Source organism: Anolis sagrei, chromosome 3, assembly GCF_037176765.1.
Source record: "Anolis sagrei isolate rAnoSag1 chromosome 3, rAnoSag1.mat, whole genome shotgun sequence".
Lineage (NCBI taxonomy): Eukaryota > Metazoa > Chordata > Lepidosauria > Squamata > Dactyloidae > Anolis > Anolis sagrei.
In genome coordinates, this window is record NC_090023.1 from 81,628,981 (window position 1) to 81,645,726 (window position 16,746).

General features: G+C 40.6%; 1 protein-coding gene across 4 annotated transcripts in view; it reads left to right on the plus strand.

The window, feature by feature from the left end:
- Positions 1–16,746, plus strand: part of DMD (dystrophin) — a 1,568,405-nt gene that overhangs the window by 234,717 nt on the left and 1,316,942 nt on the right. The window contains exon 1 of one of the 4 annotated variants that reach the window (XM_067466761.1): positions 11,565–11,880. The exons of the other annotated variants lie outside the window; for them this stretch is intronic. Within the exon in view, the coding sequence (XP_067322862.1) occupies positions 11,853–11,880 (28 nt within the window). The 5' untranslated portion in view covers positions 11,565–11,852. Of the gene's footprint in view, positions 1–11,564; positions 11,881–16,746 lie in introns of those variants that run through there. 4 annotated transcript variants of the gene reach the window in all.

Sequence of the window (16,746 nt, forward strand, 5' to 3'; positions counted from 1 at the left end):
CGATCGGCTCCGGCTGCTGCGCCCTCCTCCTCCTCCTCCCAGCTGTGTTGCAGGAAGTGCCAGGAGGAGGAGGAGGGCGCAGCAGCCGGAGCCGATCGGATGGCGAGCGCGCTCCTGCGCCCTCCTCCTCCTCCTCCTCCTCCTCCTGGCACTTCCTGCAACACAACAGGGAGGAGGAGGAGGAGGAGGGCGCAGGAGCGCGCGCGCCATCCGATCGGCTCCGGCTGCTGCGCCCTCCTCCTCCTCCTCCCAGCTGTGTTGCAGGAAGTGCCAGGAGGAGGAGGAGGGCGCAGCAGCCGGAGCCGATCGGATGGCGCGCGCGCTCCTGCGCCCTCCTCCTCCTCCTCCTCCTCCTGGCACTTCCTGCAACACAACAGGGAGGAGGAGGAGGAGGAGGAGGAGGAGGGCGCAGGAGCGCGCGCGCCATCCGATCGGCTCCGGCTGCTGCGCCCTCCTCCTCCTCCTCCCAGCTGTGTTGCAGGAAGTGCCAGGAGGAGGAGGAAGGCGCAGCAGCCGGAGCCGATCGGATGGCGTGCGCGCTCCTGCGCCCTCCTCCTCCTCCTCCTCTTCCTCCTGGCACTTCCTGCAACACAACAGGGAGGAGGAGGAGGAGGAGGAGGAGGGCGCAGGAGCGCGCGCGCCATCCGATCGGCTCCGGCTGCTGCGCCCTCCTCCTCCTCCTCCCAGCTGTGTTGCAGGAAGTGCCAGGAGGAGGAGGAGGGCGCAGCAGCCGGAGCCGATCGGATGGCGCTCTTGCTGTGAGTTTTCAGGCTCTTTTGCTGTGAGTTTTCAGGGGGGCTGTATGTATGACCATGTTCCAGAAGCATTCTCTCCTGACATTTTGCCCACATCTATGGCAGGCATCCTCAGAGGTCTGTTGGAAACTAGGCAAATGGAGTTTCAGTTTATCTATGGAATGTCCAGGGTGGGAGAAATGAAAGCCATTCAATGCTAATCAAGGTGACCATTACTGCAACATTCACACTTACTAGGCCTGTTTGATCAAGAAAAAATTTGTTTCTAAAATGTTTTGTAAATATTTACGAAATTTCGTAAATAACAAAACATTTTTTTGGAAAGTTTTGTAAATATTTTAAATATCGAAACAAAAAAACACCCCAATTACAAATCGATTTTAGAAACAATTTTTTTCTTGATCAAACAGGCCTACTAAACTTGGTTCTATGCCATCAGATGACCACCCTTTCCATCTCCTTCTGCGATAGTTTTCTACTGTGATTTCTGGGAACAATATGGGTCATGCCAGGTGCTCACTGCCTGCAGTGACAGATGGGGTAACAAGGGAAGTGGAGGGGTGGGGGAATGGAAGAATAGCCACCTTACTCCCTCCCTTCCCTGATTGCTGTGGCTGATGTCACTGCAGGTGACAGTCAACCAGAGGCCTCATGTTGCTCCCTGGGACAGTTGGGACACAGAGAATGGGAAGGGATGTAAAGTGGCATCCCATGCCCTTGGGCTCCTGACCCAAGGAAACACAGATAGAACAAGTTGCAATAATTTATGTAACCTATCTCAGAATCAATCTGTTTATTTGGGCCCAACGTTATGGATTTCTCTGCGTTTTGGGGTAGAATTTGAAGCAACCTGAAGCTTTTTTAAATATGGGTCACAGCTATATTAATGTGGCCTTGCCCTGTGTTACCCTGGATCAGCTCCTTGTGTATTTTGACCATCATCAACCTGATTTGTATACCTTTCATGTAAAGTGCTCACAGTAGATGTGACCTGATACATTTTTCCAGGTTAGCAGCAGTGATGAAGGAAGGGAGGCAGGAACTGCTGGCTCCAGAGACCTATTACTCCAGTGCCTTGCTTTCTTCTCAGCCATAACATCTGCTCTCTTCTATCTTTTCCACTATTGTCTATACTGCTGTAATTTTGCCATGTTGGTATTGCACCAACATGGTGCTGATGTCAATGCAGTATCTGAACCAGGCATGGCAAAGTGAACCCTTGGAGATACATGCTGCAGTCAAGCTATTTTTTGCAAACTCAGACTCCACCAGACAATAATATTTGGGCAAAAAAGGATAAATTACCTCTTCTAGAAGCAGCCAGGAATTTCTCCTATAAATGGTTTGCAGGGAAGCTCTGCTTTCTTTGACATAAACTCATTTTTCAAAACCTGATGTGCAATTTTGGCTGCTTCTATTGTGGATGGGGGCATTTTTGTCAGTCTGTGCAGTTCTAGGAGGCAGAAAACTGGGCATTAGATCCATAAAGATTGGCCACCCCTATCTAAAACCTATATAAAAACTGTAAAGATAAACTGTGACCTTGGCAAGTTTTTTAAACCTGCAGTCTCTGGTAAGTCTGGAAGGATATGTCCTTTCTTACTAGTGAAAGTCACAGAAATAGGAAAGGGGAAGAGTGTTTTTCAAGCCCCTTATTATAAATATGTGCTTCTATAACCTTTGCAACTATGTTACTGTGCTGATTTTTTGACAATTGTTCATAATAGGTTGAAAATATTTGGGGGGAGGGGAGTGCAAATTTCCAGATTTCAGATTTTAGAGAATTTCAGTGATTCAGAGTTATAAACCGCTGGATCAAATATAAGGCTCCGAAACTTTTGGAGAGACTCATAAAAGATTTGTTGAGTCAGACCATTCCCCCCCCCCCCCCCAATGTAACATACTCCATTGTCCCAGGTGGGAGGGAATGGGGGATGGAGGCTGACATGATTGACAAAGGCAGCTGCATAGGTTTTTTTCCTTGTTGGCCAATCAGAAGAAGACAGTATTATTATTAATAATAATATCACCTTTAAGAAAAACTTCTCAATTAAATGGTGAATAAAGGCACGTTGCCTTACCTTTTCATGGTCCTCCTCTCAGCTTGCCTGTCTATATAGTTTGTCAACCTTCCTTCAAACAGAGAGGCAATCAGAGATGCAACACTGTGCAATTGTAAAAAAAAGTGGCCACATTCACACAAAGAATCCTGGGAAGTGTAGTTCTATTATCTGTATTTACTAGAGTTTAATGTGCCATTGAATCTAATGCACACCTCAATTTTCAAAATCCTAAAACAAAAAAAAAAACAAAAACGTATTTGCTGTAAAAGGTAATGTGCTGTAACAAAAAGGGCACTCTTTGTCATTTGGCCAAAAAAGGTGTACATTACAGTGGTTGCTGCTTATGATTCCTTTTAAAAACAAATATGATAGAACACCAAAGCCTTTAGCAATCGAAAAGAAAACCTTCTGGTGCATCTATGCTGTAGCATGAATCCACTTTAACTGCCTTGGCTCAATGCTATGGGGGCTGTAGGTTGGGAGCATGGTTGCTGCCAAAGAATGCCAATGTCTCACCATACTACAAATCCTAGCATTGCATAGCATTGAGCCATGGCAATTAAATTAGAGATGACACCCCTCCAGGTGGTCCTGAAGTAGCCTCCCTTTTTTGCTTTGGCTCAGCACTAAGAATACCATATTAGGCAAATCTAATGTGTACCCTAATTTTGGTAAGATAATTTAACTTTAAAAGGTGATTTGAGTAAATACAGCATATCAGGTGGGAAAATGGGCACCTGTAGACAAAACAAAACTTGAGAGAATGTGACTTGCCTAAGGCACTTAAATTGGGGGGGGGGGGGGAGGGGGCTAAAAATCAGTGGATGACGGAATCTTTCTGAAACTTTGCAATCATGTTTTGTGACTATGGAAAGGTCATCTTGAATTCTGATCCAGTCTTCTGGAGTATTAGCTATCCCTCCCAATTTGGAGTCATCTGCAACTTTGATCACCATGCCTCCTAAACCTTCCTTGAAGCCATTCATAAATATGTTGAATAGCATCTGACCCAGGACAGAACCCTGCGGTGCTCCACTAGTCACTTCTTTCCAGGATGAAGAAGAACCATTACTGAGCACCCTTTAGGTTTGATTGTTTAACCAATTACAAATCCACCTAACTGTGGTATTCTCCAGCTCACATTTTACTCATCCCAAGAAGGTCATGGACAACCTTGTTAAAGGCCTTACTGAAATCAAGATATGCTACATTCCGTACATCTGCCAAACTAGTAGCCCTATTGAAAAAAGAGATAAAAACAAGTCATGCCAGACTAATCTTAAGAAATCCATGTTGACTTTTAGTAATCACAGCATTCCTTTCCAAAGTAATTACAGACATTCTCCTTTATGATCTGCTCCAGAATCTTTCCTGGTATTGATGTCAAACTAACTGAAAGGTAATTATTTAGGTTCTTTTTTTTACCCTTCTTAAGACAGAGACAACATTTGCCCTCCTCCAGTCTGCTGGGACTTCATGTTGCAGTAGAGTGTGTTGAGCAAGATACAACTTGTAGTAGGAGGGGAAAGAGGGCTGCTGGATCAAGAGCAGCAAAGGAACCGAATTAGGGAGATATTCATGACACCTACAGATTCTGAATCATTTGAAGGTTTCTCAGATTCTGAAATGGAGAAGGAGGGAGATGGGAGCAGAGGCTTGAAACGGGCTACTCGGGAGCAAGAGTCAGATGAGGAACGTGAAAGGAAACGTATCTAGGAAATACTTAAAGCTCTGAAAGAAGAGGAGGATTTTATGGGGTTCACAGGGACTGATGGGACTGGGAGTTGTAACAAAGAGGATGGACTACATTGGACTCGTGTACAGGAAATCAGGGACATATGTACCCAACCAACATCAAGTGATGAGTTTGAAGGGTTTTCTGGAGAACGGCAACCTGGTAATACATGGGGTGATCTAAGTCTTGATAGACGCTGGAAGATCTGGAGGGATGGGCGGTGGCGAGCAGTTGTGGAAGCAAAGGTACCTGAGAGTGATGAAGACAGGGTGGAGTCCTGCTCATCATCTGATGAGGAGTTATAGGATAAAAGTAAGGTAACAAACTATTGGAACTTTGCAGTAGGCAAAGTGTTGTATTGGGCTTGGGACTTTGTTGCTGCCATTACTCTTGCCTTGGGTGCTAGGACTGCAGATTGCTGTGTTTCCATGCTTCTACATTCTGGAATCCTGTAAGTGCTGACTGCTATCTTCCTGCTGACTTCGGATTGTTTTTGGGACAACGACTTTGTGCTTTGGACTGCTACAGTTTCTTCTGGACATACCTTGACCTTGGACTGTTTCTAGACTACGTTTTTGCTTGCTCCTACCTTGTTTATTGATGTTTATTGGACTCTGTGTTTTTGAAGCAGTTTGCTGATACGTTTTTGTTATCCCAGATTATATTCCAGTATAATTTGGATTATATTCCAAGTTGTGTTTTTTGCTTGGCTTTTTGCTACAGACTTTCAGTTTTGCTAGTAACACTGAGTCAAGTGTTTCTAAGCCATTTTTGTTACTTTAATAAACTTTGTTGGACCTTTACCCTTGTGTTTGGCTCTGTTAAGGCTTCTGGTTCACAACACTTCACCTGTTCTCCAAGAATCCTCAAAGATTTTGCCAATGTTTCTGAAATTACTTCTGCTAGTTCCTTTAATAATCTTGGATGTACGTAGTTCATCTGGTACTGGAGACTTCAATTCATATAGAGTAGCCAGATATTCCTAGACTACTTCTTTACCCATTTTGGGTTGCATTTCCCTCATTACCTTTTATTGCTAAGGTTTGTTACAGGTTGACGCTGCATGCAGAACAGCATAAACTTTGTCTTTTTGCATTTTCATATGAGCAATACAAGGAGAAGAGGGAAAACATAAATTTTACTCTTATGCAACAGAGTTCAAACAACCAGTGATTTCAACACAAACTTGCAGTATTGTATTAATACAGTCACTGTTCCTCTGGAGTAGCACACTGACATGTAGTCCTTGCATTTAACTCATGCAATTCTTTCCACATAAAATACATCTCTTCCAATCTTCCTTTTTTTGACATGGAGACAAGCACAGAAGATAAACTTGCCTGCATCAAATAGGCAACAAGCCAGGAGCTAACATAGAATAAGCTCAGAAGCAAACATTCAGTAAGCTCAAAGTTGAATTACATTCTCCAGTTATACCCCTTCAGGAGTCACCCAAACTTGCTGACCTTAATTATCTTATTCACCCAAACTGTGTATAGTAATTAACCAGCGTGAGTCTTTTTCTCTTAACACCCACACATGGTAGTGATCCCACTAAAACTTAGCCAGTTCCTTACATATACCATAATAAAGTTGAACACTGATCTCCATTTGGGGAAGACCAAGGAAAAGAAGGTGTTGAGCAGCTCTGCCTTTTCCCTTTCCCCTGTTAGCATTTCACAACCTTCTCCACACAGAGACCTTATAGTTTCCTTGTTCTTCCTTTTTATAATGACATAACTAAACAACTCCTTTTTATTTTTTAAAGCACCTTGTTAAAATTACTTATTGCTTATTTTGAGATGAATTACACCCTTAAAATAAATAGGTATTTTGCTACAATTTTTATCAACACTAGCCTATATAGGCAAAGGTAAGGCATCATAGGAATTGAGGTCCAACATCTGAGGGGCCACATATTTCTCATTCCTACATTAATGTATATTATTCTGTATTAGACTAGTAAATGAGTTTTTGGGCAATATTAGAAGCAAAGACTGAATGAGATATTTGTTTACAATACTGAGTTACACCATTTTTTTCTGCATTATCTAATTACAGTCGGCCAGTGATGAAGTGATGATTCTAGAAAGCCAATTTTCCCATCTGAATTAGATTTACAAAACATGCAGGAGAAATTGTGTAGCTCTAGTCAGTTGATGGTTTGGTTAAAAGAGTCTGTGCAGTCTCCTGAGGTTTAGAAACTGGCAACAGAAATGTTACCTTGTGAAACCTTTCTTCATTTTTCACAAGTGAGGTTGGCTGTAATAAGCAATTCTTTTACTTAGGGCCCAAGTTTTCCCAACCTTTCTTGGTCTCAAATCCTCAAAGTATTGCTACTGTCACTCTCTGTTCTCCTGACACTGTGCTTCAAATTATTTTCAACATCAGTGCATGACTTTTGGACTCTGTGGGTTGCAAATTAATCCTTTATAGACAGCCGAAATACTCCACTCACTGAGTGTTTGTCAGGAATTAATTTGGCTAGCAGTGTGAAAAATGATGGGTGTTCTAAAGGATGAAAGTGTGTATTAAAATAAAACCCAAGACATCGGATTACCCCTGTGTTTAAATAGCTGGTCAAGTAAATATATATTATTTTATAAAATGTGGCTAACCAGACTAAAATGAGATTCAGAACACTACATGTTGATCATAATAAATAAAAGAAAGCAGTCTGAAAAGGAAATCTTACTGGCTTGAAAAGATTACCAACAGAAACAGCTGCCTCTGTTAGTTTTTATATGATATATTAGCTTGAGAAATCATTCCATGGTTGTTCAGACTATAGAAATTATATATTCAGCAAGTTTTGCTGTAGGATTGTTGTTATCTGCCTTCAAGTTGTTTTTGACCTATGGCAACCCTAGGGTAAACTTATCACAGGGTTTTATAGGCAAAATGTATGATGGGGAGGGGAATGGGCTGAGAAATTATAACTTGCCCAAGATTTCCAGTGGGTTTCGTATCTGACTGGTGATTCAAACTTTAGTCTTTATAGTTTTAGTCCAATATTCAAACCACTACAAAAAGCCTGCTTTCTTGGTGCAGGATAGTTGCACAAAACCAAACTTTGTGTTTGCCAGTTATGGTAATATTCAATTAATTATATACCTCTGAAATCGAATATAAAGAAGCAAGGAACCTCAATCCAAAATTAAGGTGAAGTACAATGAGCATAGTGAACTGAGCCAATGAAATTACACAAAACATTATGTTGGATCTTGCTAGCTACTGCCTGATAATAGCTGATCTTATGTTTTAGACAAGGATCTCTCCCATTGCTACCCAGAGAAACCAATGGGGGAAATTGTGAAATTGTGAATACATTTAAAAGACTTTTAAATGTAGCAGAATATATGTGTGTACACACACACACACACACACACACATACATACACACACTAATACAAAAACTGCACAAGATGCATCACACAACTTTTCAAAGCTCATTGGCTTCAACATCAGGACAGGTGCTAAAGTATCACACAGGAGAAAGGAAAACATTGAAGTGTTAGAATCACAACCTACATGTTGTCAATATGTTGTTTTTGTTGTTGTCAATTAAGATGGAAGGATAGTCATGTGGACAGAGTTCACTCCTCCATTTGGCTAACAAAATTAATTACTTCCTTTGAGATACAACTGTTTCTGTCCTTGGTGAGGCTACCTGCCCTAGACATACCTTTAGGATTCTGCCTAAGAAAGAGGTGAGTTGCCTCACCCAGGGCAGAAACAGAATGAATCTCAAGAGAAATTATGAGATATTTTGTTTTTGCTGCTATTGGAATTGAAATTTTATTGCCTAGATTTTAACATTATTTTTCTCTCAAACATGGTGAAAGGGAGGTATAATCTTCAGGTCACATGGATATTCCTACTTTTAGTGACAACTAAAACAACATCTTAACAAAATAATAATAATAATAATAATAATAATAATAATACTTTATTTGTACCCTGCCACCATCTCCCCAATGGGGACTCCCCAATGGGGCCAGGCCTGACACCTGCACATCAAGCGTCAGCACTGAGTCCAGGAGGACCCCCAAACTGCGGACCTGTGATTCCAGCACAGTTTGCCACCCAATACCCTGGTCAGCCAAGCGACTGACCTGGAGGACCTCTGTCTTGTCAGGGTTGATCCTCAGCTTGTAACTGTGTGACTCTAATGTTGTCATTTTGGATCTTCTTCCTGTATAACTGCTTTTTCTGATGAAAAAGCCAGTGGGGCATCCAAAGCTTGTATGATATATTTTGCACATTATGGGGTGGGGAATAAAGATATTGCTAATTTTGGGTTTGGGTTGTTATTGTAGTTTTCTGTATAGCCAACACAGCTACCTTGGATAAACTTTGTAGCAATGAATGTATTAAGAGAAGGCTTTGTTTTCTGTTTTAACCTGTGCTCATCCCCCTATTGTTCAGTTTCATTAAGAAACAGCAAGGTTTTCTAATTCCCATGCAAATGTACAGAAATCATAGCAGGGGACTGAAGCAAAGGAGCCTGCAGTTCTCAAAGCCTAAGAAGGTCTATGGTGGATGGATAGGACAAGCACATGGAACTGTGACAGATTTGCTCTGCAGTGAAAAGGGTCAAAGGAAAATAATGAAAGGGAAAAGGGGTAGGACAGCCTGTCAGTCACAGTGGCATTATTGACTTCAGTATTGGCAATTACTGTCAGCCTCCATAGAGAAATAATTTATGTGGAACAAAAAAAAAATTATGTGTAAAGCACGGAAAAAGAAGCCAGTAAGGGTTTGCAGCTTTCCTATTCTTGTTGTTTAATTCAAACAACTAGCAGGAGACACACTTGTATTTTGCTGTGTGAAGTCACCAAACACCTATTCGTTTTTGTTTCTCTGGCAGTAAATGATGACTTGAAGGTGAAATGAAACAATGTTTTTTTCTATCCTCTCTGTGGAATCAGTGCAGTAGATACTATATTCTGGGACTTTTTGATGGAGTCATATTGTCATGAATGTGGTGTAATTAATATTCATCACACAATTGCAAATGCTCTGGTTCATTCCTTTGCCTCTCACTAAGGCATTGCAGGTTACAAAATTTTTCTAGCAGTGGTAGAGCTCACTCATTCCCAGAATTAAGTCATGCATCAGAACTGCCTTTCGAGTCATCTCTGCATCTGCACTTTGCACAGGGAAAGAGATCACACTGTATTTCCCTTCATCACAGTGAAATGAATTTTTTTTAAAAACTGGTTTTAATGCAAAAAAAAATTCCAGCAAGAAACAACAATCTAATTTGGGACTCTAATTGAAGGTTTCTTGAATCTGATTTTGAATTCAATCTGAGAGCAAATCAATACAAATTCCCACCCCTTCAATTTACATTGCCTCATTAATACAGATTGACTTTGGGGGAGAATTTGAGAATGCTGAGTCAATGTCAAGGTTCCATTTCATGTTACAACCCCCCCTCCCCCTACCTCAGCAAAACTTGCTGCCAATCTGCTACTGAGCACAATTCAAAGTGCTGGCTTAAGCCTATAAAGTACTAAATGGCTCTGGCCTAGTTTACCTATCCAAATGGATCTTTCCCTGTGATCTATCTTTGAGCTTAAGATCATCTGGAGAGGCCCTGCTCTTGATCCTGCCTCCTTAGCAGGTGCGACTGGCGGGGATTAGAGACAGGACCTTCTCAGTGTGGCCCCTTGGCTGTGGAATTCCCTCCCTAGGGATATTAGATCAGCATTCTCCCCCTGACCACCTGTAAGAAAGTGAAAATGTGGTTTTTTGATCAAGAATTTGGAGATCTTGTATAATAGATAAATATGGAAATATGTGCAGCGACTATTGCAATGGCCCCGACTATGACTTCAGATAATGTGGTTAACAGTGAAGGCATTGTTTTATATGTTTAATGTATTTTATAGTTTTATTTTAAATGTTTATTTTAATTGTACATTGCTTTGAAGGCATCAAATAGTTGCCTAAGTGTAAGCCGCCTTGAGTCCTCTCCGGGATGGAGAAAGGCGGGGTAGAAATGTTGTAAATAAACAAATCAATAGTAAGCTGAAGGCATTTTGCTATTTGCCTACTGGATATGGAGTCTTCAAATCAATCACACAAAGAAGGGAATTCCACAATCATCTCTTCCCATCCCCTGGTAGAAATCAATTTAATATGATAATACTGAATTACATTCCTAGCAATTCAGTGCCCTACTATGACACCCAACAGGAGTGGCCTAATACAATTGGTTCATTTTGCCTAATGGCAGATTTGGCACTGATTCAGTTCTTGTAAAGAATGCTAATTGGGAGGCAGTGTCAATATTCTGTGACAATTACTTTCCTGATCTGTTCAAAATACATTAATTTGTTTGAAAATCTGAAACTCCCATCAGGTTTGCTTACATTGCTTTAATTCGTTATATTGAGATTCATTTCAACAGTTGGGACAGTGAGTTTTGAACCGAAAAAAAATTACTGCATTGTGCAATTAGATTAGATAACTACTAAGTCTCCTTTGAACTCTGGAACTCTCTTGATTGCTAAATATGAATACAGCTATGTGAGAGGTAGGGAGCCTGAAGCTGAAAAAAATGCAAATAGAATAACAACATGTAAAATAAATGACCAGAAGAATGAAATTCAAATGAGTGTGTTCTAAATATAAATAGCTTGCAATCCATAGTTAGTATTGGAAAATGTTGACCCCCTCCCCCCCCCCCCCCCACACTCCCTGCATACAAAGGCTTCTCGTCTTCAAGTTAAACACAAGCTGTTCTTCAGGGCAAGCTTAGCTATTTGCAAAGAAGTAGTGCTGTCCTTACTGTGGAGTTATTTTGAATGATATTGGGAGGGCTGTGGCACATCACATAAATCTATTAAACATGCCATCCTGTAAACAGAGCCTTATATGTCGAGTTTGTCAGCTGTCCTATTATGGGAAGCCAACTTGCTCTGAGGGAAGCATGTGCTATTGCTTCTGCGCAAATCCTGGAATTTGAAACATCTCGGGGCCTCAAGAGAACCCTGGCATCAGTTACTTTGTTAGCTTTGGGGAAGTTAGAATCATGTTTTCCCTTGAAGGATCTAGATCTGAGAAACAACTGATCCACTATTGAAATTAGCTATGGAAACTTAAAGAGATGAGTGGGTTTTTGTTTCAAATGCTGTGATTTGCTGAGTAGAGACCTTCAATCTGTGGCAGGCAGTATGATTTTGGGTTTATTGCTGGGTTTTTTTTTTTAAATGACATTGGAATAGTGGCCCTGGACTCTGAAAAAAAATCTTTCCTCGGTATTTGCCTTGGATTTCATTTAATGCTTACATGCTGTGGTATGAAGAAGAGCAAGAATGTAAGTACAAGCAGTCTGAAATGCTTTATCACTTACTTCGCTGTGACATATTTCTGCTGAGGGTGTCTGGAAAGCCCTTTAACTCTATGCATTTTGAAGGATTTTCTTTTGATAATTTAAAGATAGAGTATCAGAAGGCAGGAACGAGTGCCTGTCTTTAATTTTTGCTTAAAATGTTGCATTTAAATAGAAGGCCATGGAAATAAAGCACTACTGTGTAAAAGAGATCCCACACAGCATTTCTTACTTCTGATATTTAGAGCAATTTCTTGGGCAAGGGAACAAAGTGACTATTTTTTATTAATCTGGAAGTAATTTAAAGGACTGATCAGATGTCTGAATTAAAACGACAAATCAAGATCATTGTATGCAAAAGGCTGGGGAAGTATTTTTGTCATTAAAGACTTAAGGTTAATATTTTTTAAAATTTAAAACTGAGAAAGACACAATTGTTGATTATATAAATATAAACTCAATATCTTTTCCATACTCAGTTGTGAAAATCATTGTGTGATGGCGCAAGTGTTTTGGATTTAAGATAATATTTTTAAACACACTCTCTTTTCTAAAGATTAGACCTACAAGACTTGCAAACACCTAAACAGGCTTAACCAATGCCATCTCTTTCAGCTGTTCAGTGCTTAACCAGGGTGGCAACAATTTAGATAGATAGATAGATAGATAGGTAGGTAGGTAGGTAGGTAGGTAGGTAGATAGATAGATAGATAGATAGATAGATAGATAGATAGATAGCTTGGGGACTTGCAGGATATATTTAGACTGGGCTCAGCATGGTAGTTCACAACAATTCTAGCAAACTTGCTTTGAAGCCTTCATGTATCTTTTCCCTAAATTGTTGTCTTTTATTTTATTTTTTTTTTACTCAAATGTTTCAGTGTAGCTTGTTCACAAGTCATACTCTGTGTATAATACTCAGTGCCATACAATCTGGAAAACACAATTTATCATTCATGGTTTTAGATAATAGAGCTGAAATGATTTTGGCCTGAAGGGGATGCCTCATCTGTGATATATATGTTGCTCCTGTCAGATTGCATGGAATACTGCTGCAGTCCACATACTTGCACATACAAAGCTGTCCACAAGAACCAATATGTGAAACACAAAGGAAGAATGATTCTGATCTCCTTAATTTCTTATTATCCCATCACATGGATTTCTAGCTCCAGGATGCATCCAGGATGGAGCCCACCAGAGCTCTTCACATGACGCAGGGCTACTTCTGGAAGTGTCTTTGGATGGAGCCCTGAAAGCACAGGTGGCTACCTGTGTTTTCATAGCTTAAAATGGGGCCAGCACAGTGGGAAGTCAGGTGTCCCATGTGATGGGGAAAGGGATTATGCAGGGTGTTGAATGATGTTTTCCTCCACTGCCCAACAGATTTCCCATACTGCCCAGTGAATTTCCCTGCTGTCATCTACATTAGGAACCTCAATGTGATACGGTCCTTAGTTATTTCTATAGGCACAGCCATTTTACCTCACTCAGCGGTAGAAGATGAAGAAAGCTATATGATTTGAATGTGGCTTCATGTTCTGTTATGACTGTTGAGTTTATTATGTAGTTGATGGATAAAATGTGCTGGCTTTAGTCTATAAAGCCCTAAGCGGTTCCAGTCCAGCTTGCCTGCCCACACATATCCCCCTCTATGATCTTTCTCAGAGATTAAGATCATTGGAGAAGGCCCTGTTCTCAGTTCCACCCCCATCTCAGGTGTGACAGGTGGCACAAGAGATAGGGTCTTCTCAGTGGTGGACTCTTATCTGTGGAACTCCCTCCCCAAGGAAATCAGGTCAGCCTCATCTCTCCTGAACTTCAGGAAAACACTTAAAATGTGGCTGTGAGACCAAGCATTCGAGCAGTAATTGTAGCAGTGCAATGATAATAATGAATTAATGTGATTGACAAATAGGCCTGTATTTTTATTTTAATTGTTTTTATTTTTGAATCACTGCTTGTTGTAAGGCCACCCTTCGGGTTGAGAAGGGTGGGGTACAAATGTGGGAAATAAATAAAAGTATGCTTTGTACCATAGGCAAACAGTTTAGTAGTCAGGTCATTTTAGAGTTGGTGATCCAATTACTTTTAAGAAATGTGTAGAAAGCTTTTAGAATGCTGTAACCAGTTCTCTTCATGTCTTGAAACTATATTTGTAATTACTTCATAAAGATAATTTATACGTTTGTGCAGAATAACTTTCATTATATATATGTAACTTTTACCGGGTAGTTGCTCTACTTCACTGGTAAAATTTGTTCGCTTAAGATGGAGTACAGACTGAGTATTTCTTATCCAAAACGCTTAGGACCAGAAATGTTTTGTATGCTTTTTTAAAACTTTGGAATATTGTTATTTGCATCTATGTGCAGAGGAGCCCCCAGTGGTGCAGTGGGTTAAACCCCTGTGCCGGCAGGACTGAAAACCGACAGGTCGCAGGTTCGAATCCGGGGAGAGATGGATAAGCTCCCTGTATCAGCTCCAGCTCCTCATGCGGGGACATGAGAGAAGCCTCCCACAAGGATGATAAAAACATCAATTCACCCGGGCGTTCTCTGGGCAACCTCCTTGCAGACGGCCAATTCTCTCACACCAGAAGCACCAATTGCAGTTTCTCAAGTCGCTCCTGACACGACAAAAAAAAAATCTATATGCAGCATAATAATATATTTTGGAATGGGGACTTAGGTCTAAACATAAAATTCACATATGTTTCATATACACTTTCCACCCATACATTGAAGATAATATTATATAATTTATTTTAAAGAATTGTGTATATGAAACATTGTTTGTGCACATTTAACAATCACAAAGCAAAGGTCTCACTGTCTCATGGCTCATCTACACATACACTAAAATCATGAGCCAGTCCAAAGTAGAAATATTCCGAATTGGTTTTGTGGATGGCTGCACTCTTAGTGAGTATCGCACTGTGGCATTGGGGTGGAGTCCAGACCATACAGTGGGGACAAAAATTATTCGACCCTGCTGGACTATCACTTCCCTTTTGCTGCTCCTATTGCTATTGCCAGGTGGTCACAGAGGTACAGGAGAGCTCAGTGCTGCTGCCCAGCCCATTTACTGACTTTGGCAAAGATGCTCACATGACCAGGAAAAGGAGGGAGATTACCTACACCTTTCTCTGGATGTGAGGGTGCCTTTGCTGATGCGGCCAAAGGCACCCAGTGATGGCCAGGGGTTCTCTGGATCTCCATGGTCATTTGCCGCAGTGAGGGTGAGCAGTAACATAGACCCAATCCATCTTTTTTTCTGTACCACTATGCACAGGGGGAAATGTTGGCAGTGCTAGATAATGTTGACAATGGATTCATTTCAGATTAGAGGCAGTTGTGCTGTTCGAACTCACCCCAAAGGGCAGGGCCACTCCTAGATTTCACCCAAACTCCAGGGCATTTCCTGGTTTTGCTTAATGTAGCATTAAACCCGGGTTCACCCAGTTCACTCAGCATAAAGTACTGGGTACTATGGTCTAATTCAGGGCATAGGTCTCAGTGTAAACAAGTCCTTGGCCACTCATGTAGACAAATTGAATTTTAGATTATTTTGGAGTTTGGAATTTCAGATAAGGAATGCTTGGCCTTAGAATATAGCCCTTAGAATACTTATCTTTTGAATATTTGTTTCAACATTGTTTCTTGGATAAAATTTGATGCCATTTATATAAACCATAGAATACCATCATATTTATGAAGTGCGTTTTCACTTGAATATCTGTGCTTGAATGTTACTACAAACTCCTTGGAGTAATGCACAGGTCTTCACACTGTGGTTCTTTCTTATTTTATATATAGCCCGAGGCAATTAAAAGCAATGGATAGGATTCATTTTTAATAATAATGCTAATTTAGGGCTAGTATAGTTTTTACCTTATAATACTTTATTTAGAATGGTTAGTCTCCTATATTATTTATATATCAGGAAAAAATTCAACTTTGCTTTCAGTAATTTCTTAAAGAGTTTCTAGAAGACCAAAAACCGAAAGAAAGAATCAAGCAGTATGAGAAAAATCCTCCAAGTAGTCCACTAGGGACCACTCTGCAATGAAAGTTTTGGCACACAGAGATGCCATTCTGCTATCACCTCTCTGGCCCAAGGATGACTCATTGTCACTTTCCAAGTGTAAGACCACAACACAGAAATTCCAGGAGAATTAACAATTCTATTGTAGCAGTTGCTAGAAACAAGCAAGGTCAATTTGAACTAAAGTAGATTATGTTGGTCGGAATCTAGTTAGTAACTACATACCTAAACCTGGCTGTAGCTGTATTTGATTTTTAGCCTGGGATTAGCTGTTGCTAAAAAGCTATATGTATCTAATGCTTTGCCCTTCCAAATGCCACTGATAACACACTAAGGCCAAGAATAATCATGTAGATTGTAAAGTAATGAAGAACATTGTGAGTCTATGAATCTCTTCATACCCTTCAATGTTTCACATATGAAAACTGAGAAATGTGCCATTTAAAAACATAATGTTACCAAAGAAGGTAAACTTTATTAATGAGGAAGAAAACTGATAAGCTTGAAGAGGCTGCAACACTTAGTTTTTGCTTCAGCATACTGGAAGGGCAAGATTATTCTCCACATTCTCCTTTCCCCTTGCTGAATCAATTAGGTGTATTCTACGTACTTAGGCTGCAGCAATTGAAGTAAGCTGAAGAGGAAGTGGGGAATGGAAAAAAGGAAAAACTGTGACATTTAAAAAGAGGCTGAAAAAAGTGTGATCACACAGGCTTAATCAGTACCATGCCTGCCAAATTGGAATTGAGGAATATGGCCTTGGGGTCAGATAGGAACTGACAAGATCTACTTTCTGGAAATGCC